The sequence below is a fragment of the Amblyomma mixtum genome, chromosome 3 (assembly GCF_055824585.1).
Source record: "Amblyomma mixtum isolate Tamu chromosome 3, ASM5582458v1, whole genome shotgun sequence".
Classification (NCBI taxonomy): Eukaryota; Metazoa; Arthropoda; class Arachnida; order Ixodida; family Ixodidae; genus Amblyomma; species Amblyomma mixtum.
The window spans coordinates 338,643,853-338,670,103 of NC_143014.1; the positions used below are offsets into that span (position 1 = coordinate 338,643,853).

The 26,251-nt window shown below is 46.7% G+C and overlaps 1 protein-coding gene across 1 annotated transcript in view; it reads left to right on the plus strand.

Moving 5' to 3' along the window:
* The first annotated feature begins 270 nt into the window (after positions 1 to 270).
* Positions 271 to 26,251, plus strand: part of LOC149356100 (uncharacterized) — a 104,441-nt gene continuing 78,460 nt past the window's right edge. The window contains exon 1 of the mRNA XM_089576256.1: positions 271 to 391. Coding sequence (XP_089432382.1) covers positions 271 to 391 — 121 coding nt within the window. The remainder of the gene's footprint in view (positions 392 to 26,251) is intronic.

Consider the following 26,251-nt stretch of genomic DNA (forward strand, 5'->3'; position numbering starts at 1 on the left):
CGGGCCGGAGAAGAGATGAGCAAGGCCGGAGACGGGGTTACGAGGAGAAAAAAAAAGGAAAAATTTATACAGGATATTTACATGATTTACAAGGAAGAGCAACTGAGAGTGCCTCTCGGTGGAAGGGAGCTTCTTCGCCAACGGGAGTCTCTCGGTTTTATATGGTCTTGTTTCCTTCAAATCCCTGCATAGAGGCTGGGCCTACTGAGGAAGGCGAGTCTTGAAACGTTCACCTCGGCACTAACCACGCACTCTCACTCACAAGTCGGCATGCCCTCGTCATATTATGAGCTTCAGGATGAAGGGGATGCCATCTATGGAGACAGCACGAGTGACGTTCCCCCAACCTGCAGGTGGCCGCACGCGGGACTTGCGTTCCCCGGGTCTGCAGGTGGGTGCACTTGTTCCCAAGGCTGTGTGCAAGCCCACGCGAGGTAGGGAAGCCGCTCGCCGTTGACTTCTCCTTTGACGATGGATGACATGAGGTGCATGACACGCGGTTTTTCTCCGGAGGGTCAGTTACGGCTGTCCTTGGCAATCTTCGCCATGCACTGTTCCCGCAGTGCTTGCTGTCGCCGCCGGCACCGTGGTTTCCCCGGTGAAGGGAGTTCGCGTGCTAATCGACTTAGGCTGGGGGAGGGGCGTCCCATTCATGACAGCAGCGCCGCCGCCAGACAATGCGTCCGGAATATGAGCTGCTCCTACGCAGCTCGGATGACTGGACGTGCGAGAAGCGGCTCAAGTTCTGCACTACTCGAGGCCTCTCTCCATCGGCTGTGGATGTCCAGCTCCAGGGAATTTCTGCGGGACGCGAGCCATACGGGATAACAAACGCCAAGCCACGCACAACAAGATCAATCTCTGTCTGAAACCCACCCGTCCCGCCAGGCCAAACGAAAACAAAACTGATCCCACATTACACCCCTTTAAGTAAAACCGAAATGAAACGAAATTTTCCTCGACGAGCCCGAAGTGCGTCGCCGATGCAAGGTTCAGGTGTTCGGACTTCTTCAATGTGTTGTCATAATTCATGACACTTCGAGACAGAGGAAAATTACAGTTGGTATGCTAATCGGTCGGACAAATTGAAACTATTCTCGATGTCACTCGGGCACGGAAGAATCGACAAAGGCTTTAAATTTTCCCTCATGCTACTTTCTATTCGCAACTACCAGAACTGCCCATGTAGTCTTCCTTGCGTTCGGCATGGCAGCAGAGGACATAAACGTGCAAAACTTGCCCAATAATACTGCAGATGTAAAACCGTACCGGCTAATAGGGCACTATATCTACCTTCTCTCGCGAGCCTCGTATGCTACAATGTCCAAGAGAAGCCTCGTTCGTGCTTCCCTGTCAGCGGACCCTATAGGTGGTATGCACTGGCACGCAGCCGCGCCGCGGCGCTGCGGAGCGCTGCCGCCGGCCGCCATGATTGAGGTGCACGTAACCGACGAACTCCTGCTCCGCAAGCATGTTTCCTTCGCGTGTCGCGTTCAGACTGCCGTTTGGAATCCGCGTGCATCGTAAATTCGGCCGGTCAGTCGCCGCGCGCTAGAGCCGCACGAAACTACGTCGTAAACGAATGCCAATTTCATTGGGAAGCTGCGCTTGTTAGCGCTGCTCGATCCGGCCGAGAAAACAGGCGCTGCGACGAAAGTTGGCCGCGAGTTTGGTTCCCCTCGGTTCTGGGATAGAAGCTCGGATAGCAGTCAATGAGAGCCGCGCTTCCGTGAAACCGGAGAGCCGCATGTAGCACACTCGCGGGGAAGTGATCGGTGACTCGGCGCCACTCGAGAGCTGCGGCGCGTCTGCGGTGCTCCATGCATAACTGTGGACTGTGTATATGCGCAGCGCCTTGATTTCCGAGCTGCACTACATATCTCACCGTGATATAACGTTTCATACTTTAATCTTAGGTTGACCTGCAAAATTCTTGGACAAAGTGCATCCTAAAAAAACGCAGGATGGTCACCAAAGTTTGCTTAGATATGTTGAATGAAAGGATGTGACCTCGTGCTTTTTTTGGTCTTGAATTTCTGGGACATGCGCTTCGTTTTTCGATGGAGTCGTGGCCACCCAGGCGGCGTCCTATCGAGGACGATGTGAAATTTGCGATTGCGTCAGGGTGATACAGCATGGCTTGAGAGCTGCACGGCAAACCCGATCCTTATCAAAACTGCTCACAAATTTTTGCACCGTGCGCTGTGTTGTCAGACGCTGACACGGAAAAGAGACACGATACTAACAAAGCGCGGGCTATCAAGTGTAAGCTAGCAGGTACTCTCGTGTCGAATTTTGTCAACATGGCTTGCACAGTGCAAAAGTGAACAACTACCTAGCCCAGTCTGCTGCCTTATAAGCGGCTGCTGTGACAATCTATACGACCACCTTTGTGCAGAAGAACGACTGCTCCAGAGTGGTAAGAAGGCTTCCGATGTCCGGCCATGTGCGTGCGTTGTGTGCAGAGGACTCCCTACACAAGACATAATACCGGCCCCTTTTGTCAAGACATTTACTCGATGTGCTCATGCACCGCGGACGCCGCAGCTGTCGAGTGGCGCCGAGTCACCGATCACTTTCCCGCGAGTGTGCTGCATGCGGCTCTCCGGTTTCACGGAAGCGCTCCTGTCGTTGACTGCTATCCCAGCTTATATCCCAGAATTGAGGGGAACTAAACATGCGACCAACTTTCGTCGCAGCGCCTGTTTTCTCGGCCGGCTCGAGCAGCGCTAACAAGCGCAGCTTCCCAATCAAATTGGCATTCGTTTACGACGTAGTTTCGTGCGGCTCTAGCGCTCAGTGACATACCGGCCGAATTTACAATGCACGCAGATTCCGAACGGCAGTCTGAACGCGACACGCGAAGGAAACATGCTTGCTGAGCAGGAGTTCGTCTTCTACGTGCACCTCAATCATGGCGGCCGGCGGCGGCGCACCGCAGCGCCGCGGCGCGGCTGCGTGCCAGTGCATATGCACTGGCACGCAGCCGCAGCCTGTGCTATAGGTGGTATATACCACCTATAGCACAGGACAGTCAGCGCAGGTAACGTTTGTAGGCCAAGCCTCAAAAGAAACCTGACAAAATTAAAGTTCGAAGTAATATAATACCGCCCACGCGAGGATCTACGCCACAATGGCCCACGAGCTACTGCGTTGTAATCCCGCAAGTCAGCGGACACTCTCACAATTCGCAGCGCAGCTAAACCTATATGCAAGTGCCTGCTGCAACACACTTTGCTCAAATCTTTAAACATAACTGATTCCATCAAAGAACAAACATTACTAGATAACCGCGGATGAGACCAAATCTCACAAATGAACTCGTTCCCGGTACACGGAACTGCGCCATTCATGGGTTACATAAAAATGAAATTTATTTAAGCTTTATCATTACAGCAAGAAAGGACGAAAAGTACAAAATATCACGCAGGCAAAGCTCAAACTTTGTTTTCTTTCCTTTTATTGCGAAAGCAATACTGCTCGAGGTTTCCGCTCATAGCCGTCGTCCCGGAGAATCCACCATTGACCTTTAGCGTGACCTATGTGTGACGTCATAGCAGCTGTGGAAAAGAGGGGCCCCAACTCGGCTCGTAGCGATCGTCTCAGCGAATCCTCCACGCGTCGCTGCCGTGGGGGAGGCGCTCGCTCTACGTGACCAGCCAACCCAAGCTCAAGTTTGGGAGCGCGACGCCCGCGCCGCAGCGGCGAGCAGCGGAAACTCGGAGCGCTGCCGGAGGAGACGTCCTGCTAGCTTTGTGTGCACGTGCGACGGGAGCGTCGCGCGAGGCGCAATCTTCGCGCTGACAGACGCGGTCTCGGCGAAGCAAAAAGGAGGTAGTACGAAGGCTGTAATGTAAAAACCAATGCGTATGCACACGGTGATCCACTCATACCGCGAACACGCGAGTATGCGGCCTCGCTCTTCGGAGAGCCAGTGAATCTGTCCCTACCGTGCACGAAAAAAGTGGCAGACGATGCGCAGGCAAGTCGCTCGCCGCTCGATTTTCCAGCCTTGCGACTGCGAGTCGCAAGCCGCAGAACCAATCGGCGAGACAGTCGAGCTTTTGGCAATGACGCCGCTCGCGGACAGTCGAGCTTTCGGCAACGACGTCGCCCGCGGACAGTCGAGCTTTCGGCAACGACGTCGCCCGCGGCCACGCCGGGCGACGAACTGCGCTGCTCCCTCGCTGCCGTAGTCGTCTCTAAGCCTAACCATTTCGCATCGATGCTGCAGCTGAGGGCACTTCAGAACTGGCCAGCGCTGTAATAAAGGTGCTACTCGCGTCGCCGTTTTACTATGTTCCTCGTCACATAATAAAACGAAGACGTGATCGATTTCCGTGATGCCTTTAACAGCGGAGCCAGGTGACAACAGGCGAGCAGCACTGGGCATCAGCAAAGCGGTTTTGGAAAAGAAATATGTTTGTATCGCTGTTATCGTTTCTACCAGCAGCTCGGTATTGGCCGACGATCGTAAAAAATGATTCATTTTTGACGTTGCTCTACCCCAGGGCTTGGTATGAACGCGAACAAACAATATTATCGTATTTTTCTGACGGCGGCGACAGGCAAACAGGCCGGCTGGCAAACAGGCTGGCAGGCCGGCCCTGAGATGCGCACCGCTGCTGCTGTCATCATGACGCTTGTACGACAGCGGTGCACATCAATACCGTCACGACATCCTCCTGGTCGCCGTAGTGCATTGCGAATCGCACCGAGCGCGAGTGCAGGAGACGCAGTCAAAGAAGACAAAATTCTCGAAAGCGCGCAAGCAATGTTATTCCGAAGAGTTTTCATTTCAAGCGAGAAGGCGACCCGCAGGTCGCAATTGTAATTGTGAACATTGGTGGTCAAATGTTTACGGGAATCCCCCAAGGTGGAGTAGAATGTTGAACTGTTCCTTGGTCGCTTGTCCTTTCGACTCGCGAGTAAGTGGATCGCCCTGCGCATCGCATGCAACAACTGACAACTACGATCAACAAGTGTCTCGCTTTATTTCGCAGAGCTGATAGTACTTCGCATATTTCGAGCACATAATTATACAGGGGACTTACCTCTAGTTACATGTCATACAGTACGACGATATTACTCACTCAAGAAACGCATTCTACATGCAGTCAAATGGGCCTCATCGTCGTCGATCGTCTGCTCCACACAGTAGACGCGACTAACCAGTTTCCCCTCTTTAATTAAGTTTGCATTGCGGAACTGCACGTCAGTCTGAACGATCTTCTTGCGGCTCATGCAGGCGATACATCGCGACAGCGCGGGCGCGTGCACGTGCAAGAAAGCGCGCGTGCAAAGAAGCGTGGTGAAAGCAGCGCGAGCAGCGCCCCAGTTTTTACTTTTCTCCCATAGATGGCGCTGCACATCAGGCGCAGCAGCGCCACCCGGCGATGCTTTGGGAACCTATAGCCTTGGGTTCAAAGGGCAACGCATCGTGCTGAACGGGTGGTGGCGTTCCTCCCTTTCTGTACGGTGCGGTTCGGGTGTCCACCGAGATGCCAGAGAATTACTGCGGGATTTCCTTTCCTCAAAAAGCTTCGCGTTCAAGGGGGAAGGCATCGCGCCGAACGGGTGGTGGCGTTCCGTGGACTGCCTGGCAGCGCTACAACACGCTGTCGCGTTCCACTCCTAAAGGCGAAGCTTAAGCGTCATTAACTAACTTCGATAACATAACCCTTACTAAGAGCACCACCAAGACACACCACCAGCCAACTTAGTCGCAGCCAGGGGAAATTGCTTTCGCAATTACCGGGCTTAACCAAGCTAAGCCTCAGCCAATTTTTTATTTTTGCAGTTGACCAAATGGATAAAGCGAAAAGCAAACCGTAACCACAAGAAGCACTTTGTGCTGGAATTCTGGGTTGCGATTCAAGGAGTCCCCTGATTCCTATTCTTAATATGTGCCCTGCGCGGACGCAGTCGGACCACCGCGACACCATCTAAGGTTTCCTAAAATTTGAGAGGCTGGTTAGTTCCGCCTCTGCTAGATGGACGCTACCTCCTCTTTCGGTCCCCGCATGTTGTGTTACCCTCCGGCTTACGCGCGCTTTGCGGTGCCCTTTTGTCTGGTGGCCGCGCTCTCTTTTCCTTAGCAAGCAGCAGGCGTCACATGTCTCATGACAACCCTTGCTGCGGTCCCACAATGGAGCAGGTGACTTGTTAACTTGGCCTTCATGCGATGCCTCCAAACTCTTGAGCGCCGCGGTGGCAGTTCCGAGAAATTAGGCGGGGTCCTCAAATGTAGAAGCTTGACCCGCACTTTCTGCTTCACGCGTGGTCGTTTTCCAGAAGCTTCACCTGTTGCCTTTCCTTGGCTCTCAAAAGCTCTCCTGTTGCCAACAGGCCCTAAGCTGCCGGCCTTTCCCTTAGTCAACGCATCAATTCCCAAAGGCTCGTCGTGTTTGCGACTATTCCTGCGCAGCGAGGCCACTCGCTCTTTGCCCAGAGTGCCAGGCGACGGCTCACCTGAACAACCTCTCGCTCCCGTTATTTCCGCTGAACACGATGGTTCGCTCTCTTGCGATCTGTCCCTAGCCGCTGCGATTTTGCGTACACAGAGCTGCTCTTTGTTTAGATGCACCACTTGACTGCATTCCTCGCTTACAATCAGACTGACAGCTGGTGCTATCCGTCGGAATACCAAAACAATTTGCCTGCACTTCAGATTCTGCCGAGCATAACAGTCGCTTTCCTGAATTCTACATTTTGGAGCAACATCATTGCGATTCCGGATAACAGCAACAATCTGAGCGGCATCGCCTTTTAAAGCTTACATTGCGCTCTGGCTTGGCGCTTCAAATTTGCCCTCAGGTGACGCACAGTTACACCCATTTCCGCGAAGCTTTCCCTCTGCGCCCTGGAAGTCATCGCGTACCCAGCGGCCGGCAGAAGGAAGTTTTCTTACTCCTGCGGTGTGGTGGCATACGTGCTGACTGCTTTGCGCTCGAACTTAAATATCAGCTTCTTGTGCAACAACGGCATCTACCTTTGGGCTTGAAGCGACCGTGTCACGCATTTCTTTGTTGCACGAGTTTCCGGCCAAACCATCCCTTACGGCTTTGTTATAGACATCTTTTTCCTCTGCCTTTAAATCGACAGATCAGGCCGCCGTTTCCGCTGAACTGGAAGTTCTTTCTGGGCTTATACCTGCCTTGTCGTTGCTGTCTTGCGCAACTGTCGTGTCCTTAGCTGACCAAGCGGGGTTTCCTGGCTACTAGCTGAGACTCCGTTGGGAGCTCTACCTGCTGCCATCACTAAAATCTGAGTAGGCCTCTACACTAAGCCGAAGAAGCGAAAGAGGGCACTTTTCGCTATTGCACAGTTGTCCGCCTCCTCTTCTGAGAGGCGCGCATATACGCCGCCGACGTCACCAGTGAGAATGGCCACCAAGATAATTGACCGTTCGGCCTTGTCTAGCTGTTCCTCTAAGCAAATGTGTTCAAAATTTGCGAGAAAACCTTCGAAATTTCCTTCTTTTCAAAAGAATCTCAAACGAGCTCTCGCTCTTTGCCATCTGAAGAACTAAACCCTACGTATGACCTCGCGATTTCTCGTTGACGTAGTTCCTCTAACTCAGCCAGTCACCTACGAAACAGCTCCTGCCATTCAATTTCTTGCTTGCAGCGGAGCCTTCGTCTTTCCTGCTGCTGAAGCAGGTTGCTCTTCTATTTCCCCTCTCGTAGTTTTCGAATTTCGTGCTCCTCTCGCTTCTCTTTCTCCAGATGAAGCCTTCGTGTTTCTCGCTTCGCTTTTCTTTCTACCATCGTCTCCCGCTTCTCGTATGCCTCCTCGATTGCAACCTCCTCCGCCCGCAAAACATCCAAAATTGCTTCCGTCGTTATAGTGCGATCTGCTGATATTCCAGGTACTTCTAGAATTTCAAGGAGGTCGTCTATCTTGAACTTGTCCATCGCGGATTACACCTCTTGCCGCTAATTCCCGCTAAAACACAAGCCTGAGCTTTAATCGAACAAAACAAAAACTGCCAGAATGTCACACCCCCAGAAATCCAAAATCCCACTACTAACACCTGACTGTGCTAGTGCGGTCTGGCTAAATGAATGGGAAACATCGGGCACTCACCCTGCGGAGATACAGCTGACGGCGTCAGTCCCGTAGCTGCCGGGGCCGTTGGAGCCGGTGACTTGACTTGGACATCTCATCGAGCCATCCAGAAATTGGGAGGCAGCTTCTATCACACCGCTGGCAACCAGTTGTTGGAATCGCGTAGCTCGGTCAAGCCCGAGAAGGGACGAGGAAGGCTGTAGAAAGGGTTCCGAGGAGAAAGGAAGAAAAACTTTATACAGACTATTTACATGATTACAAGCAAGAGCAACTGAGAGTGCCCCTCAGTGGAAGGGAGCTTCTTCGTCAACGGGTTGTATGGTCTTGTTTCCCTAAAATCCCTGGATGGAGGCGGGGCCTGCTGAAGAAGGCGTGTCTAGAGACCTTCACCTCGGCACTAATCACGCGATCTCTTACTCCCAAGTGGGCATGCCCTCGTGATATTATGAGCTTGAGGGTGAGGGGGATGCCATGTATGTTGGCAGTGCCAGTGGCATTCCCACGATCTCCAGGTGGCCGCACATGGCAGTTGTGTTTCCCGGGTCTGCAGGTCGTTGCCCGAGTGCTCACCCCCCCCCCCACACACACACACACATATACACACACACACGCTCAAAAGTCCTGCATATGCACCCACTGCGTCTCTCAAAATCGACGTTCCCGTAACTGACGATGACTAATTTTCCTTCGAGCTACGAAGCAGTCGATAACGACGGCCGCAGTCAAAGCTGAGCGCCGAGGTTCTTTAGCGAGGGAAGTTAGCAGACGCGTTTCGAATTGGGCGCTGCATTCATTACGACATGTCGCCAACGGACGCTTAGCTTCCGCCATACTTCCGGCGCCATACTTCCGCCATACTACAACTCGTTTAGTGTGCCAACCAGCGGATAATAACAGCCGCGTCACTTTGAAGGCTCGTTTTTATCTTAAACTCCGCTTTTTTATATCAACATTTTGTTCTCCCTTCAAGTTTGAGTTAACGAAGTTCCACTGTAGACAATATACGGCGGCTTGACTATTGGCAGCGGTGAGAATGAGGTCGGGTAAATCAAGCGATACGATCACTTGCTATGCGTCCGCCATTTTAGTCCTTATATATTTGGCTCTATGGGGTTGTATCGCGGGTCCTCGAAAAACTCCGAATAATCATGCATGCTCGAAAAATGAGGAATAGGAATTTTCGGTTAAATACTGTATAGGAAGGAAGTCGTAATAGACGTAGTTGTTGGATGAGGACATACGAGAAGCTCAATTTCCATAAACAGAAACAGAAATCCCACTGTACAAAAGATAAAATCGGTATTCTGTAAAAAGATGGCAACCGGCATTTACTTTCGCAGATTTCGCATCTTTAAATCCTGGAATTCTGTGCGAGGAAAAGTATGTGCGACGTAATATGATGTATTCAGCATACATTTTCTCCAAACAGTGGGAGTGTCACTATCTACACGCTCCTTTGTATAAAGCACTAAGTCGCAAAATGTCTTAATTTGATGGCCCTTCAATGCATTTCGTTTACAACCCAAAAAGAAAAAGCCATTCGGTCCCACAAAAGTCTCCGTTTAATGTTGTAATGCAGTGCAGAACCAGTCCAAACCAGTCCGAACCTGTAGAAACTAGGATTGAAGATTTCCTGGCTCTCTCTTTAAACACTTTAGTGTCATCTTTGAAAGCTTTAACCTTCTTTATATGACACACCGGACTAGCCTCTCGTGAAGCACCGGGCGTATACCACACAAATAATGCGCTATTACCAGCTAGCGTCTATGCTCGAGACGAATAGACAGAGCGTTCACTAATACACTCTAAACGTATCCTGAAGACGCAGCATTACGCCGTATGACTGGTCCAGCCTCGAGGGCGCGATGCATGTGTTGAACTGACGGCGATGCGCTCCACTGGGCCTGGCTTGATATCTTCCAGCACTCTAGTAATTAATACATGGAGCAGCAGCCTTTAAAAGTGTCAAGGTGAATTAGCGAACTGATTATGCACGCTTATTGTCGTTACTTTATTCTAGTTACAAAACTCTGTCTTGCAGAAATTTCAGAGTTAAGTGTGCACACATTATTTATGGTCAGTATAGCAGTATCCTTACAGCAGTGCCTAGCTACGTCAAGCACAGTACGCCATCTGACAAAATGCATAACAGCGATACAATTTATGGCAAGGTCCTTCAAGAGACCAACATAATACGATGACACAGAACCTGCTGTCTTCCCGCTAGACCCGTAGCTTGGTTTCAACCACCGTCCCTGGTCTACTGGACTGTGCCCTCTTTGGATCATTCAAGTGGTATCGAAAACCAGCCTTACTGTTATTCTGCTTGAGTTCTAACTGGCGCTGAACATTTCCGGCTTTTCGTACCACTTGCAAGTATTGGTGACTGCTAGTCACGAACATTTTAAAAGCTGTCTCAGAGATGATTTTAGCGCTTAAATTTCAAATGGTAATTTTTCATGTTTTTCTAGCCTACAATGGACTTTGCTTGTTTTGGGATATTTTATATCATCGCGACCAAAACGTTGGAAGCATTGTTTATATAGACAATGGAGGAGCAGGAAAACCGCCACAAAATTCTTCATTGTTTCATTTTTTATTACTCAAAGATTAAGCATTGTGAGCTCTTGGCCTGTATAAGAGCTAGTAGTCATGCTTACATCAGTAAAGAAAGGTATATTGTACTGAATTAATGTCTACCAACTGATGTTTTCCTTTGCTTTTTATTTTTATAAATTATTCTTCACAATGCAAAATACCATCTGCAATCGCAACATCTCTACTGTCAAGCTAAACCAGACAGGCCTGCGTGACACGCTCTCCCTCGACTCTTGTTTATTTTGTTTTGTTTTGTGTTCTCGAGAACCCTCCCTTCCTGCTTTATTTAGTTATTTATTGATTTATACAGTACTGCAGGCCTTCACATGCTCCAAACAAGAGGTGCATACAAATAGTAATGATAAAGCACAACTATAGAGCAGAGAAATACCAAACAATATTGATCAGTGCACAAGACACCAAACCACACAACCAGCTGTGAGAACTGATGAAGGAAAAGGGCTGTTCACTCCTATAACAAAGAAATTCCTAAAACAAATAAATCAGCCATTATATATAAAAATGAGCCATCAATACAATATTAGTGCAGTAAAACATCAATATTGCAGAGATACAAAGGGATATAGAATTCACAACGGCACGATAAGGTCAATAATTCAAATGCTCTATAGTATAATACTGGTGAGTAGAGATTGAGGTAATTTGTTCTAATCTGTAATAGTCCGTGGGAAAAAAGAATATTTAAAGACGTTAGTTCAGGCTTTGTAGGGAGTTAGAGAGTCATCGTGACGGTGTCATGTTCGGCGTGTCTTCAATGGCGCGACATTAAGCTCTTTACCGGGGCCTCCCAATCAATTAGAATCATAAAATATTATTTTCCTTTGTACAGGGTACAAGTATGGAGCAGCCGCAAAAACCTACTTCTACCAGTAACTTTACAAAGTGACTGCCTCAACTCATGATAGCAAGAAAGGGGAAATTCGAAAGCCTTAATCAGAAGATAACAGAACAAAGCCATTATCGTGTGTTACAAGAAAGAAAGTAGCACTGATAGGGTCACAACAGAAAGAAAAGAAGCGCACTGAGTGCAAAAGCTTGGGTTATGATATTCGCATTCTTACATATTGTCAGCGGGATTACATGTCTTTCAAACATTTTTTAAGCAACCGGGTAATAGCTAGAAACCTATTAGTATAGCTCATGGGGAGAATTGCAAGGCTATAGTTTAATTATTGAATCGCAAAGTTCTTGTGCGGGGCATATATGTAACACACATCTAATTGACGTGTGTTATACCTGAGGACGGTTTTCTTTAATGTAGAAACATTGTGGTAGACACGATTCTTTTTCACAGCTGCATCGTACGATACAATGAGCAGTTAATTACAACAATAATCAATTTTCATAAATTCAAATCTTTTGCAAAGTTCTGTGTGGAATCGTACGTTTCGTTAGCTATCATTCTCAATACTTTCTCTTGTACGAAATTTATTTAAGTTTTTTTCGGTCGTGTTTTCCCACACGAAATGTGTCTACGTGAACTGTGCAAGGATCAGTGAGTACTTAAATTTGTACGGCAGTAGCTTAATCTTCTGCGGTAACACATGCCCTACATTTGTGCGTTATTCCAATAGGTGTGCAAACGTTCTTGTAGGCTCCGTGAACACATTGAAAAAAATAGGCTACTAGAAAAATGAACACTGATATTATGAAACTGAACGCAATGAATTTTGTTTTGTCCATGCGGCAAAAAGTGGACTGACTAATCGGACATTTTTTTCTATGTCCTGGGTTTTATCACCGGTGATTATTAAACCTGAATGGTCTATAAAACGGATTAATGAATCTCTGAGTTCGGATACAAGTTCAGCCCAGTTTATGGGTTTAACGCCCTAAAGCTACTCATGCTATGAGGGACCCTGTAGTGGAGGGGAGCGATAATTTTGACCACGTGGATATCTTGAACCTGTATGACATCACACAGTACTCCGATCTGAAGCGTGTCGCATCTCTCGAACCGCGACCGATCAAATGCGAAAAGATCAAAGGCGAAAAGATCAAACCCACGTCTCTCTGGTCAGCAGCCGACTACTATGACTACTTAATTGCCGCGGCGGATACTGTTCGCAAAAATGTAGTGCATATCAGTTATATACAAGCAGAATAAGGTATGCATAAGAATACTTCCCTAAGGTACTGCTGTTTTTATTCCTTTAATTACGACAAAAAAATATTTTTTTCGAAACTTCATTACCTGATTCATTGGCAATAATCTTTTTCACGGAGAGCCATCTGACATCAACTAGGCACCTTAAAACCTTATCACGATTGCAATTTAAATGTCTCCATAAACACATTCCTTATTGCGGTGCAACATATGAAAATCTCAAGGGAATAATCGTAAAATCGACATTTGTGGTATATAGTTCATACAGAATAGGTGTCGCTCAAATTCGTTTTGAAGCACCATGCACTCAAGGAAATAAAAGCAGTTAGCGTTTGTCAGACAAGGAATTTGAGGCACGCTTTCACCCTTGATCTGATAGTTTGAGCTATCTGCTGAATGATTAGTGCATCTTCAGAAAAGGAACTTGTTCTTTAAAAATCGTGCTCAACGTGATATCTAACCGCACAATATCATTGTGGTGCTCGAAGAAAGAAGAATATTTAGAGGAAGAAGGGGTCAAAATTGTAAGGTTTAATGCATCGAAAAGAGGCACCGATGAAAAAACACCATGTGGACGGCTGCAGACTTATTAAAACACCCGGGGTTCTTTAAAAGCGCTGAAATTTGAACGTACCGAAGCATTGTTTTCTTTATGCTTCAAGAAAATACAGCCTACGCGGACGGGATCGAGCCCGCTATCTTGGGTTCAGCAGCTGAACGCGAGAGCCATTGAGCCACGGCGGTGGTTGAAACGGGTAGCGTTGCATTTTAATGTAAGGATAAGTGTTTCTTTATTGCTAACTATAGACCTCTGATATTCCCAACCATTTTAAATGCTGAATACTGACTGAATGTTAAGTAACACGACAGAGCAGTGCCACTATTGCATCATGGTTTAAGTTATTTTGCTCGAACACCATGCTAAAATGTGCTCCTTGCAGGTATTTCTAGCAATATTGCCCTCCAGAATCACCCATATATGTGTATGGTTTAAGTCTGAGAATGGCTTGTTCTCGAAACATATGTAAACATTTCACAATCTCTGTTTCTTTTCAGATCCCAATGAAAGTGAGTGGTCATTCTATTTTTTGTTCAGCGCCGCATTCTGCTTTATGATCCATTTTATTCGCCTTTGTTGAATTGAACAACTTGAATTAGCTCAAAAAACAGGGCAATTCTACAACTGCATGGTACTTAAGAGTCAGATGGCGCACAAAGAGTCTTCATTTTCGCTCTTTAAAAGTATTTCGAGCACTGTTTCTCGAAAAGTATCGTACCTTTTTCTTTAACTGTAGTGTATCCACGGTGTTCGCGTCATTAAGTGTGAATATTGTTTTATGTTTTCAGGTACGTGCAAAAGTAAGTGATATTAATTTTACTGTTTAAATGGCGCATTCCGCATTATGAGTAAGCTGATTCACAATTTTTTACCGGCACAACTTAACTTTACTGAACCACAAAAGGAGATAATCGATATACGCATATACATATACGGGGTGTTTCGGCGAAGGCGAGCAAATTTTGTTTTCAGACAGGATTTTCAGGTATGAAGTCGGCTTCTGCGGCACAATAATACCTGCGTTGGCGGACCTCAGGAAACATGTAAACAGCGTTCCCTGGTTTACCGCCTAACTAATTTCTGAAAATTAGTTTTAACTGTATCAGGCTACTGGTTGAAAATATTGGAGATTTGTAGCCGGTGTTTAGGAATATTCACACCAGTTTATGGAATTTCGAAAACGCCATTACTTTCGCCGCTGTGGCTCTACAATATTTGGCGATGTCGTGAGAAAATACTTGTGCTTTCGAAAGCATGCAGGCAAAGCAACCCCTCCAGTTCACGTAACTAGTCAATAAAGCCATATTTTGTGGAGCCGCAGCGACTACGGAAGCCCTCTTTTCGCAATTCTAAAAAAGGACTAATATGGCTATTACTAACAACCGGCTACAAGCCTCTAATTACAACCAGTACCCTAATTTTTTTGTTAAAAGGGTATTTTTCAGAAATTAGTTAAGCTGCTTAGTATTCAACATCATGGGAGCCGGTCTCATTCCAATAACAGGTTTAACAACAGAAAAAATATTCTTGTGTCTGTGCCTACTCACGATGGCGCCAAACGACACCAAGATGGGAGTTTTCACGTTACAGGGCCGAGTTGCAGCAACTGCCCCTCCTGAGCTGTTTTAATAAATAGCAGGAGCAGTGGTCCAGCAGCCAAAAATGGTCAAGTAATCCGGAGTAATGGCTAAATACGCAAAGTGGCCGCAGAACCCCGATTAAATTTCTTCGCCTTCCGTTTTTCTCTTCTTTGAAATAAGGGAGTAATTATTCAATGCTATCCACCTCAAGCGCTTCCATACAGTGAACTTGCGAATGCTTGAAACACAGGTCAAGAGATTATTTCCATCACCATCATCGTTAGTAGTAACACTCAGTTAATTCCCGCACGTTCTCATTCGCTTTTTTAGGAGCCGGCAGGCCTCAGGTCATGGAAGCCGTAAGTCCTTGTTTCGTTGTACTCTCGTACTGGTTCAGCGTTCGCGGCTATACTTTCTGGTCTTGGCTTGCCTAGGCTTGCGCTGACCTGTTTGCAGTTAGGCAGGAAGTTTTCGGGGGATCATGCGGCAGAGACCTTTGCAAACCCAAGTGAGCCCTAGGAGCTTCCTTCGCTATTGAATCTCCGCCAGATTCAGTGGGTGCACTAACCGCGGCAGCACAATTAGCTCAGCGGGGACTTCTATTCCAATGAACGTCGCGATAGATATACAGTGGGTGTCTTGAATTATCCACCTCTAGTTGCCTGCGCCCTGCCCGTGTGTTGCCAAGGCGCAGAACCAGCCACTCCCTTTTCCTCGCGTTGCTACGCGCAACTCCAGTGGCTGCACAGAACCGGTTCGTTTTTCTCGAGCCGTTTCGGGCTGCCCGCAGGCAGCCAGACTTGTTAGGACTGATGCTTGAGCGAGTTGGGATACCATTTGTAAGAAGAACAACGTGAAATAGACAAGGACGGAAGGAAGACACGTACAAACCGGCGATGAGTTTCAACTAAAAGAGTATTGCTTGGAACGTGAAAATAAATAGATCAGGCTCCAAGGAACAATAAAAAAATACACAGGTAATACACTCTTGTGCATGCACACGACAAAGTCAAAATGATACAGCAGCATTACTTCCCTGCACATGGAAACTCTAATTCTTTGTACTCTTTTCCGCGCAAAAGGGGAATGGAGCAGATGACGCCTTCTTCGCATGCAAGAATTGTTAACACTGTTATTGTGCTGTGTCAGGCGTTTGTTGAGGCACATGGCCGTCTGGCCGACGTACTGTTTTCCGCACGACAAGGGAATGGAGTAGATGACGCCGTCTTGGTATGCAACAAAATGATTCTCATGCTTTATAGTTTTCAAGCTATCCAGCAAGAGATTCAAGATCATTTTGTTCAGTACCTTCATCCACTCACGTTGACTTCTGAAGCTGAAAATGACACATTTAGATTTATTTAGTTCATGTTCAGTTTTAAACCAAATCATACTTGCTGGAGTTATGAAACGCGAAGCAACAAGCCTCTGCTCCCATTCGCATTGTCCCATTCAAAGCTGGTTAAGCGCACGTAGGATATGTCATACTATCGTAAAACTCTAAATTAATCATCGATTCACTCAGAAAGAGGTATTTTCAAACACCACACTAATTGCCTTGTTAAGACAGGATATCCTAGGCAACTGCTCCGTATCTGAATCGATGCTCGCAAGTTAAAGCACAAACAAAACTACGAACTCACAGAATCCACCACTGCAAAAGAAAAGACAACAATTGTTGTCTTTTCTTAAGAAGAGAGGCAACCGAACTCACGTAAGAGTTGCTTTTCGGCTACCGAAAAGCTTAGAAAATAGTGCAAACGAGTTGACGACGAATTCACATCACATAATTGCACCATAAAGCATTAGAATCATTTTGTTGCCTGCCAAGAAGAAATCATCTAGTCCATTCCACTTTCGTGTGGAAAACAACACGTCGGTCAGACGGCCAGATGCCTGAACGACAGCCTGGAAGAACAAAACAACAATGTTCAGAATACAATTAAAGGGCATTTGGGTATACACTGCCGAGGTTGTGAAAGCAAAACTTGCCAGCCATACTCCCAACAGGAAAAAGTTTTGAGTACACACCCAAGCACGCTAACTGGAGAAATTATTGGAGCCGCTCAAATCCCCCGGTTAAAGGATGCATGTGTCCGTAGTCGCTCCTTAGCGTTGTCTGCCAAATAATTACAATTTCTGTCTGCACAAAAGTAATGCTGCTGTACCATTTGGCTTTTTTAGTGTAGATAGACAAGTGTGCATCACCCCTGTGTTTTGTTATTTTTATTTGGAGACTGATCTATTTATTTACCCGATCCAAGAAATAAACCTTCAATGTCAAGTCAGCGCCTGTCTGTGTTTATCAATCTCAATCCTTGTCTATTTCTGCTGTTCTAGAAAACAGTCGCTCTTGTTAGGACGTTTTTTGCTGGCAGCGCTCGGCTCGAAGCCATTTTTATTGGTCTACAAGGACCGGGGTACTTCGTGCGAAGTTTTCTATGATCTTAAGCTCGACAAACTCGCTAGCTTCGACAAGGCTCCGGTGCACATCGTATGTATCACCTGCAATGGCAGCTTTTCCGACAGTTCGCGCTTTTTGTTTATCAGTTAGCTCTTTGTTTATTTACTCTGGTACATATGTTTGTGTGTGCGTGAGCGTGTGTGCGTTTGATTGCGTTTGTGTGCGTTTGTGCTTGTGCGTGGGTTATCGATCGTATCTGGATCATAAACCTGCCTCGCAAACACAAGCGCTCGCTTCATATTACAGTCATATGCTTCGAATTCGCATTCACGAAATATTTTTCCTGTTAACTCGGTTAGACCCAGCTAATATTATGATTGGGATCTAGGCTTTTCTCAAGAGCGGCCGAAAATTCCGCTGCAAGTACACGATCTGACGCGCGACTTTACGTATGTATGCATACGGTCTGAGTGTGAAGCCCGATAGAAGCGCGTAGTCTTCCTTGTTTTCAGCGCAGTACATTGAGAGGCACATATCCTATGAGACGTGCTGAATAGTGCACTGCACGGGCTCGGGCCGGCCCGAAAGCCCAGGCCCGGCCCGGCCCGCGGGCCGGGCCGGGCCGGGACACGGTCTGTTTTGCCGGGCCTGGGCCGGGCCCGGGCCTGAAGTTGCGGGCCTGGGCCGGGCTCGGGCTTAAAGCTGCGGACGCGAGTGGTGCTTGGGTCCGTACAGAAACGGCTGGTGTACGACTATTCATTCACTATTGCAGAGTGAAGCACACAACTGCGACATTGGAGCAGCGACACGGATGAGCTATGGGTTATATTACGCGCTGAGAAAGAAACTAAACTTTATTCATTGACTTATTTATTTCCTTACTTCCACGTCGTGATGGCTTAGTGGTCAAGGCGCTTGATTACTAAGTCGGGGAACCAGCGTTTGCTCCTATCCTCGGCGGCCGCATTTCTGTTTAGGCGGCAAGCATGACAGCCATGTACTTTGGAGTATCATTGCTCGTTGAGGAAACCCAGGTGGTCGAAATGATCCGGAGCCCTTTGCTTCGGTATCTCTCACAGCCTGACTCCCCTTGGGCCCTTAAGCTCCCAAAACAGCCTTAATTTTATAGCTATATTTTTCTCATGTGAGAAAATTCACAAACTAAAGCGCGTTTGGTTTTATTTTGGTGAGCTGACCGGAACGTCTCGTAAATGAAATAGCCACAAAAGCTCGCGAGAGTTTGTAAATCTCATCGAATAAGCACATCTTTCTCTTCTCGCTTCTTCAGCCTGGTTGTCATGACAAGGGTTTTGCCCTGTAAGTTATCACGTCGTTCGCACGTTATCTTCTGCTCCACCAGTAAGAGTAAAATTCAACCGGTCTTAATTGGCCATTGATCATTCGTCATCCCAAAGTTTAGGACTCTTATAGTCTTCAAAATACACACCATGAAATACTCAGGTCATTTAACTTTTCGTTTCTGCTGAAAGGCGACCAGTTCGGCTATGATTTCAACCTGTGAGATCGCGTTCACTAAAAAAATGTCAGCCCACTGCTTGCTAGGCAGCTTTAATGTTTATTCTTCCAGGCGGCAAAATATAACTGATTAAAATCATGGGGGAATGCAAAGTAGTCTATTACGCGCGTATGCAGCCCTTTTTATTTCGCTTTCGGAACTTCCGAGTTTATCTTTGCGCACCTACACGAGATCACTGTCCAAAAGAGGGCCTGGCGAGCACTACTCTTAATCACTTCCTTCTGGGTTAAAAAGAACCAACTTTCTGCAAGCCAAACTGTGGTTGCAGAACCTTTGTCGGCCAGTTCCTTATCGGTCTAGTAGCAGTCTACTTGCTCAGAGTGAGCAGTGTACCTCAAGCGTTACTGTGAAACGGGCCGGGCCGGGCCCGGGCTGGGCTTCACTCCAGGATTCACGGGCTGGGTCGGGCTCGCTAAGCGATAATTTAGCGGGCCTGGGCCGGGCCCGGGCTTGAAGCCGCGGGCCTGGGCCGGGCTCGGGCTTCAGGTCTCGGGCCCGGGCCGGGCTCGGGCCCCAGATTGAGGCCCGTGCAGTGCTCTAGTGCTGAAAAATATTCGAGAAGTACCACATGCATACATCTCTGCGCATTTGACTCATTTAAGAGAAAAACTTCAGAACGCTGATCATCGAGCAAGCACTAGCAAAAGTGAGGCACCGACACACGAGGCCGCATTGTAACGCCTTTTAATCGAGTGTTGGCTCTCTTCGGTGAAGAAGGAGGCAGTTGACGTACGTAGAAATCTCCGCGCCCACGTCAGATCTGAGTCACCATGCAGGATTCATTGTCTGCGGTCGCATTACTGCATGTTTACCTAACTCGCGATAATCCGGGAGCACGGCGTGTCGTTTGATGAGCCAAGCACGGGCATTTTTTTCATTAAATGTGGCATGTAGTAGGTGCTTTAAAGTGCGGCTGCTGGTCGCATGCTATTGGGAATTTTCCCAATATTTTCAAGAGCACGCACCGCATTCAAAGCCACACGCATGCATCGTCGTCGTCTATGTGTACGCGTCCCATCGCAGTCAGCTGTTTGTTGTGCATCTTTGTGTTAATTTCCAACACATGTGCAAAACTCCATTCAATTAAAAAATAACGTGAAAAAAGTCATTTAATTTTTTTTACTCTGTGATAGATCGGATCAAGATTGCACCTTGAAGATAAGTTCTTGATAGTGAAAAAAACTTGAGAGGATGACATGACCTTCTACCATTATCGGCCATTTATATTTCTTAGCACGAAAGCACATTCATTCGATAATAGTTTTTACATGGATATAAATCAGCCGCCGCAGCGACATAGTGGTTATGACATTGGGCTGCTGACACTAAGGACGTGGGTTTAAATCTCGTCCACGGCGGCCGCATTTAGAAGGCGAACATCCAGAGGCCCATTTGCTGTGAGAAACTTTGTTAAGGAACTAGGGGGGATTGAAAACTCTTGAGAAATATAATACGGCCTCTTTCATCGCCTCCTCTGAGACGTTAAACCCCAATAATTATAAGCCATGGATATAAATCTAAACTTCGGCTCTCTTCCTTTGAATCTGCTTATCCAGGAGAAGGCTGCCTGGTCTTCTTTATTACGAAAGTTTACGCCCTGCCTACTTAATACAATTAAACTAAATTAAATGTTTACACATGACATCGCATTCATCAGGAATACCTCTACTCACTCAGGTGCAATCGCAGTGCACGTTCCTGTTTTGCCGTTATCCTTTTTTTTCACTCCATGTGCCCAGCGTAGCACGTTTCGCTGGATTTTTGGCACATGGAACTTAAGATAGCCAACGAAATTTGAGTAAGCAAGCTGCCGTGGCAAATAGAGGCATTACCATTGCAACCATGTGGAGAAAAGCGTGCACATAGCAATAGTTCAGGTTGCCGGTCAGCAGCTGCTCCTTAAGCAAAGAAAGGTTACCGAAAATACTGTCACTCATTGCCTCAAAATGTGACAACGAAGGTATAACAGAGAACTCTTGATTGCTGTCTTAAATGCTTTCACTCGCCAATGCGAAGATTAACCTAGTTCCGCTCGTGAAGCGATGTAGAGGACGATCACACTTTCAACTAAAGGACCAAGTAATCTTTCATGCATCCGCAAAGGCTCCATAGCAGGTACTGTTTTGCGTTTGAAGTCATTCAGTGAAAACCTGCCGGTGCACATGTGAAGAAAAAAGGGGCGCCTTTTTGAGGCTAGCCTGTGTGGCTTTTTATTTAGTGCGATGCTTGGGGAGCTGAAATGCGGTTCCTAACAAAACACTGACACAAAAAATAGTCTAGACAGAAACTAGGCTGCGAGCGTGCTGTGACATTAACTCGTTAAAAATTGCTCTCCTCGAGAGGTATTCGCAGTCGGGTATAAAGTTACGCGTATGTTCTCAAATACATTGGGCTGGTAGTTTCTGTTGGTGTTCTTGTATTTTGTCCATCAATTATGTCATATTCCATAACAGTTCCAAGAAATGCCAGAAATTCAGGCATACACAACCCTATCCGCCTTCATCGGTTCTAAATTTAAATAAAGTGTGTCTTAAAACATGCATATTTGCTTTTCCATGATATCTTGCAGGACGTTCTTCTGCTCATTTCGTCCGTGTCTATTTTTGCGCATTTCCCTTGCTTAAACATCATCAACAGCTTCACTTCTATCACATTGCCAACACATAATAGAATTATGTGTCCCCGAGGTTTTTCTGGCTCGCGCTTTGGGACGAAACCCGCAGTTTTACTGGGATGCGGATACCCCCTCATGCGTGGCGCAATAAAGCATTATTGATCCAAGCTGCACCTGTCACTTGGAGGTTAATCAACAGGTTCAAATTGAATTGAGAACAGTGCCGCGAATTAAGGAAGATGACATAAGAGGGGTTATGTTCAGAGGCCACGTAACATTTTCATTTAGACCACGTAGGATTGTTCAACCTGCGCTAAGATCCCACTGCACACCGGTGTTTTTTACGCTTCGCCTCCATCGAAACACAACCGCCACTAGCTTCGTAGAGACTGCATAGAATATGGTTCGTTTGGTTTATGGGGTTTAACGTCCCAAAGCGACTCAGGCTATGAGAGACGCCGTAGTGGCGGGCTCCGGAAATTTCGACCACCTGGGCTTCTCTAACGTGCACTGACATCGCACAGTACACGGGCCTCTAGGATTTCTCCTCCAAAGAAATTCAACCGCCGCGGCCGGGATTGAACCCGCGTCTTTTGGCTCAGCAGTCGAGCACCATAACCACTGAGCCACCGCGGCGGTGCATAGAAAGTCAAAGGCGGAAATAACGATGGCATGAAAAATGCAGATGCCTTTGAAGTAGCGCTCGCTGGGATTGGAATAAATGCGAAATACGAAGGGATTCGTGAAAACTAGAAAGATGCACGTTCACCAACAGCGTCCTATGTCTGTGATGTGGCTGAAATCTTATGCTTACAATAACAAGGACACCCGACTTTGTAGCTTTAAGGAGAGATGATACTAGGACTGATCAATGAAGGAGATCAAGGGATGTCCAACGTGTAAAGGACGCGAGAAAAATACTGTTGAGTAGAAAACACGGTTGAGCTAAATGGTGTAGAAGCGACGGGTAGCGTGTGTTTTCATCTGTAGATGTAGGGGAGAAGAAGAAACTATTAGAGAAGCTCTACAAAACCTAGCAGGTGCCAATTAAGACGCCAACGGAGGAAAATAGTACACTGTTGCTCGAACATTACTGGACGGTTAAACATGAAAATTGGATTCGGCATTCGAAAAAACGCTTGAATTTTCTGGTTTAGGCTGGGTGTTGAGGGCTGGAAGTTACCGGCACAAATGTCACGCCACACATGTCGTTTGAAGTTGCGTTGTGCAATACAATGAAACGAAAGGACATAACATTACGGAATCTGAGGCCCTGCAGCCCTGGTTAGGTGGCCGCCGAAGAAGTCACAGGTGGTTTTTAACATGAGAAAACTGTCAGATTGAAGGGAATTTGAGAGAATACATTTTAAATACGGGAGATGTCTCGTGGAAAGAAAGATTAAAACCGGACTTGCTTAGTGTCGTGTTAGAGACGGCAAATATTCCCGGACAACCCGAAATGCGAGCAGTTTATTATTTCCGTAGTACATTGTTCAGCAGCACATGAATGTGAGAAAAAAAGTTTTTTCTTGGTCATCACTGCAGATGAATCGTGCTTGCGACTCACTACGGCAAGTACAAGTAACCACAAAACCAGCAACAGACAACATACAACGACAGGTATGCAATTCAAATGGCAGCGCTTTCCCTCAATATGCTTTTATGTGCCTCTTCTTAAGCGACGCAACTGCTCAGAGTGCAATTGGCAGAGCAAGCATGTCTTATGCAGAAGGTGCGGGATCGCCACAGTTTCGGCGAAGAAGACGTGCGGAGTACGAAACTGGGAAAGGGCGATGCCGATAGGAGGACCCATGTCGAGGGAACCGAAAGAGACAAGCGCGGAGGCAGACGTGTGGAAGGTGAGATATGCCACTGGCTGGAAATATCTGTTGTGCATTCGCACCAAGGGGATCCCTCCCTAACTTCATTTCATTTTTTTCTAGTAATATCCAATGAGTGCTGTGGGGGCGCTGAGGCTCTAATGAAAGCCTTGTTTAGACGATCTGTAATAAGTGTTTAATCAGCACAAGCAAATACACTAAGTACAGTAAGGCAAAAAGTATCAATAAAAAAGGCCTCTGCTAGCATAACTTGCATATAAGAGCCCCAACCATTAAATAAATAAGGGCAGATGCAGTGAGAGCAAGACTTGAATATACGTGTCTGTCAGAAGCTGTTTATTTCATCTGGATCGGTACAGATCGCCAAATTGTACTTAATGTACCCCCAAAAATCTTAACAGGTGCTCTCGGCATGCATAGTTGATACACTCGCTGCTTATTGAAGGCTTTACGAAAATACAATGAGCTCGCAAACGAAAACACGAACGGACGAGTTTAAGAAAAGGATAGGCTAAAGCAGCGACGTCTATGGGCTACGAGGTGCCGTCAAACGCACTGTGTCCAAAAATCAGCGCACGACGGGAGCCCACACCTCTTGGCCACCGTCACCTGCCATGAGGGAATCACGCTGATTTGGCGAGGGGCACTCATCATGCAGTCCGTGGGATTTCGGCCGTTGAGGCCAATGACTTGAGCGATGCGAAGCTGTTCTCCCGGAAGGCGCTCCACAGCCAATCACGCATGCATCAATGTACTCCTAACTAATCTTGTATTAAGTGCAAAGTAGACATCGGCCCTGCAGCAGGTTGTTGTTGCAGCGCACAGGAAAGCCTAACTTGATATATCTTTTCGACTGGAATCGGTTGCTAGCTCAAAACCACAGCACAGGCAGAAACGAAGTTGACAGGAGAGAGCGCTAAAACCAATGATATTATTGCACCAACTAGACTGCAAACACGCTCTCGCATCTTTTCGATCCTCGCCTCGGGTTCCTGAGCGCTTTTGCAGGCGTGCCATTGTCTGGCGTCTTTCCGCATGTGTCGGAGACGTGATTGCTTCTCAGCCTACACTCCTAGTCTGCATGGTTTCACGATGAATCCACTGAGTTGCTGGATGTTTGTTGCAAAACCGTTCCATTTATTTAACCGGAACTGTCATTCACATATTACTGAAATATTCTCAACTGCATTTCCTAAGATGTTTGGGAGAACAGTGCCCGGCGTATTTTTATATGTAAGTGCGTATCGGATATTTATATGTGCAGTGGATGTAACTGCCCTTATATCCAAGAGGAAGGCCGCTGTGGTGAACTCTATTGGCGATGATTTATTTTATTTTAGAAACAGTTTCTCTCGCACTTCCTGAAACCTTATTCCAAGTGCTTTAGGAAAAATGTATAAAGAAGATAAGTCTTCACTAGTATTGGGCAAAGAACATAACACACGCAACTAGCAACTGGCGGAGAAATTTCGAAAATACACTTAAACTGCTGCAGTTCTGTTCCATTGAGACTCTTCTACGGCTTGTGGGGCTCTTAGAATTCAATTGAGGTATGAATGTTGCTTAAGATCAGCCGGTAAATTCAAGAAAATATATTTCTTCTATTATTTCTGAGTGCTATATTCTGTGGACAGTCAACGTCGAAACTCACTTTATAAAAAAGCAAAAAAATCAACCTCCAATCAGAGATCGCAAGTTTGGAAAAAAGAAATCAGAAAAGTCACCTGAAATGCACCAACCCACCTCTTGGGACTATTTTTTGTATAATGTGTGTATAGGCAACTCCCAGAGAGTCAGGAAAAAATGTTAAAGATTGTAACACAAAAGATATCTCGCGACCGCCCAGGAAACGCAATATGTGTTTAAAAAAAACACTAAGCGGTCTCGTTTAAAACTTCGGTGCATTGAGCATCTCAAAGACATAATTTAATGAGCCATTCCTGCAGACTTTCTACCATTTTAAAAGCTTCTCGGCCATAAAGTCTTAATATATCACACAAAGTTTTATTACACTATTCAATGTGTAAAAACAGCTCCCACTGTGTACTAGTCGTAGGGAACAGGAAGAAAGTGCTCTTTCGTGAATACATTTTGGCCTTTTTTCAAGGAAATTGAGGAGGTTTGTTTCAGACCTCTCCTCAACAGGGGAGTCTATTTCCTTGCAGAGTTTCATTGCTAGCCTGGCACTCAGTGCGGAAACATCGGGGGAATTACACTATCAAGAGGTCTAAAGTGTTTTATGTTCCATGGCATCCATATGCCTCCGCTAGGCGCTAGACATCGTGATAGCGTAAAAGCCTGAACACGAGAGATCTACAGAAGCGGAAGCCTCCTGCCGAAGTGGTTCCTTATATAGGTTCTTCGCTGTATGCTTGTAAAGTGCTGCTTCAGAATGTCCTCACACGTATGCTGTTTACAACCTAGCTACAGCAAGGTTTCAGAAGTTACCTGAACTGTTGTGGTTTGTACGTTTTTGAGGATATCCGGCAATCAGCGTAAAGTGCCACGAGAATAAGCAGCATGCAAGCATGTAACGTAACCAGCTTAAAGGATGTCGGAGACACTATATGGCCGTATTATAGGACGTGCATAATAAAACTCTCCTTAACTAACCTGACAAATTGTACACAAGGTTAGGGCAGTAGATGCCTTCGCATTGGATCTGTACAACCGGCCATATCTTTAGATAGATTGCGCAACAGCCTCTTGTTCTGTGCTGCTGTGCTTTAGAACGTAGCACGGGCATTGCACGGGATTAGTGAGCCTGTGCTTAGATTTGATATTTTCTCAAGTTTGCTCTCTCCTCAGTTGCAGGAGCACGCAAAACACGGCCGTCACGTACGCCAGCTAAAGATTTGGCCGGGTGTAGAAAAACGTAGGAACGGCTGATACGCTGAAGGCACAGCACTCGTGCCTTGTC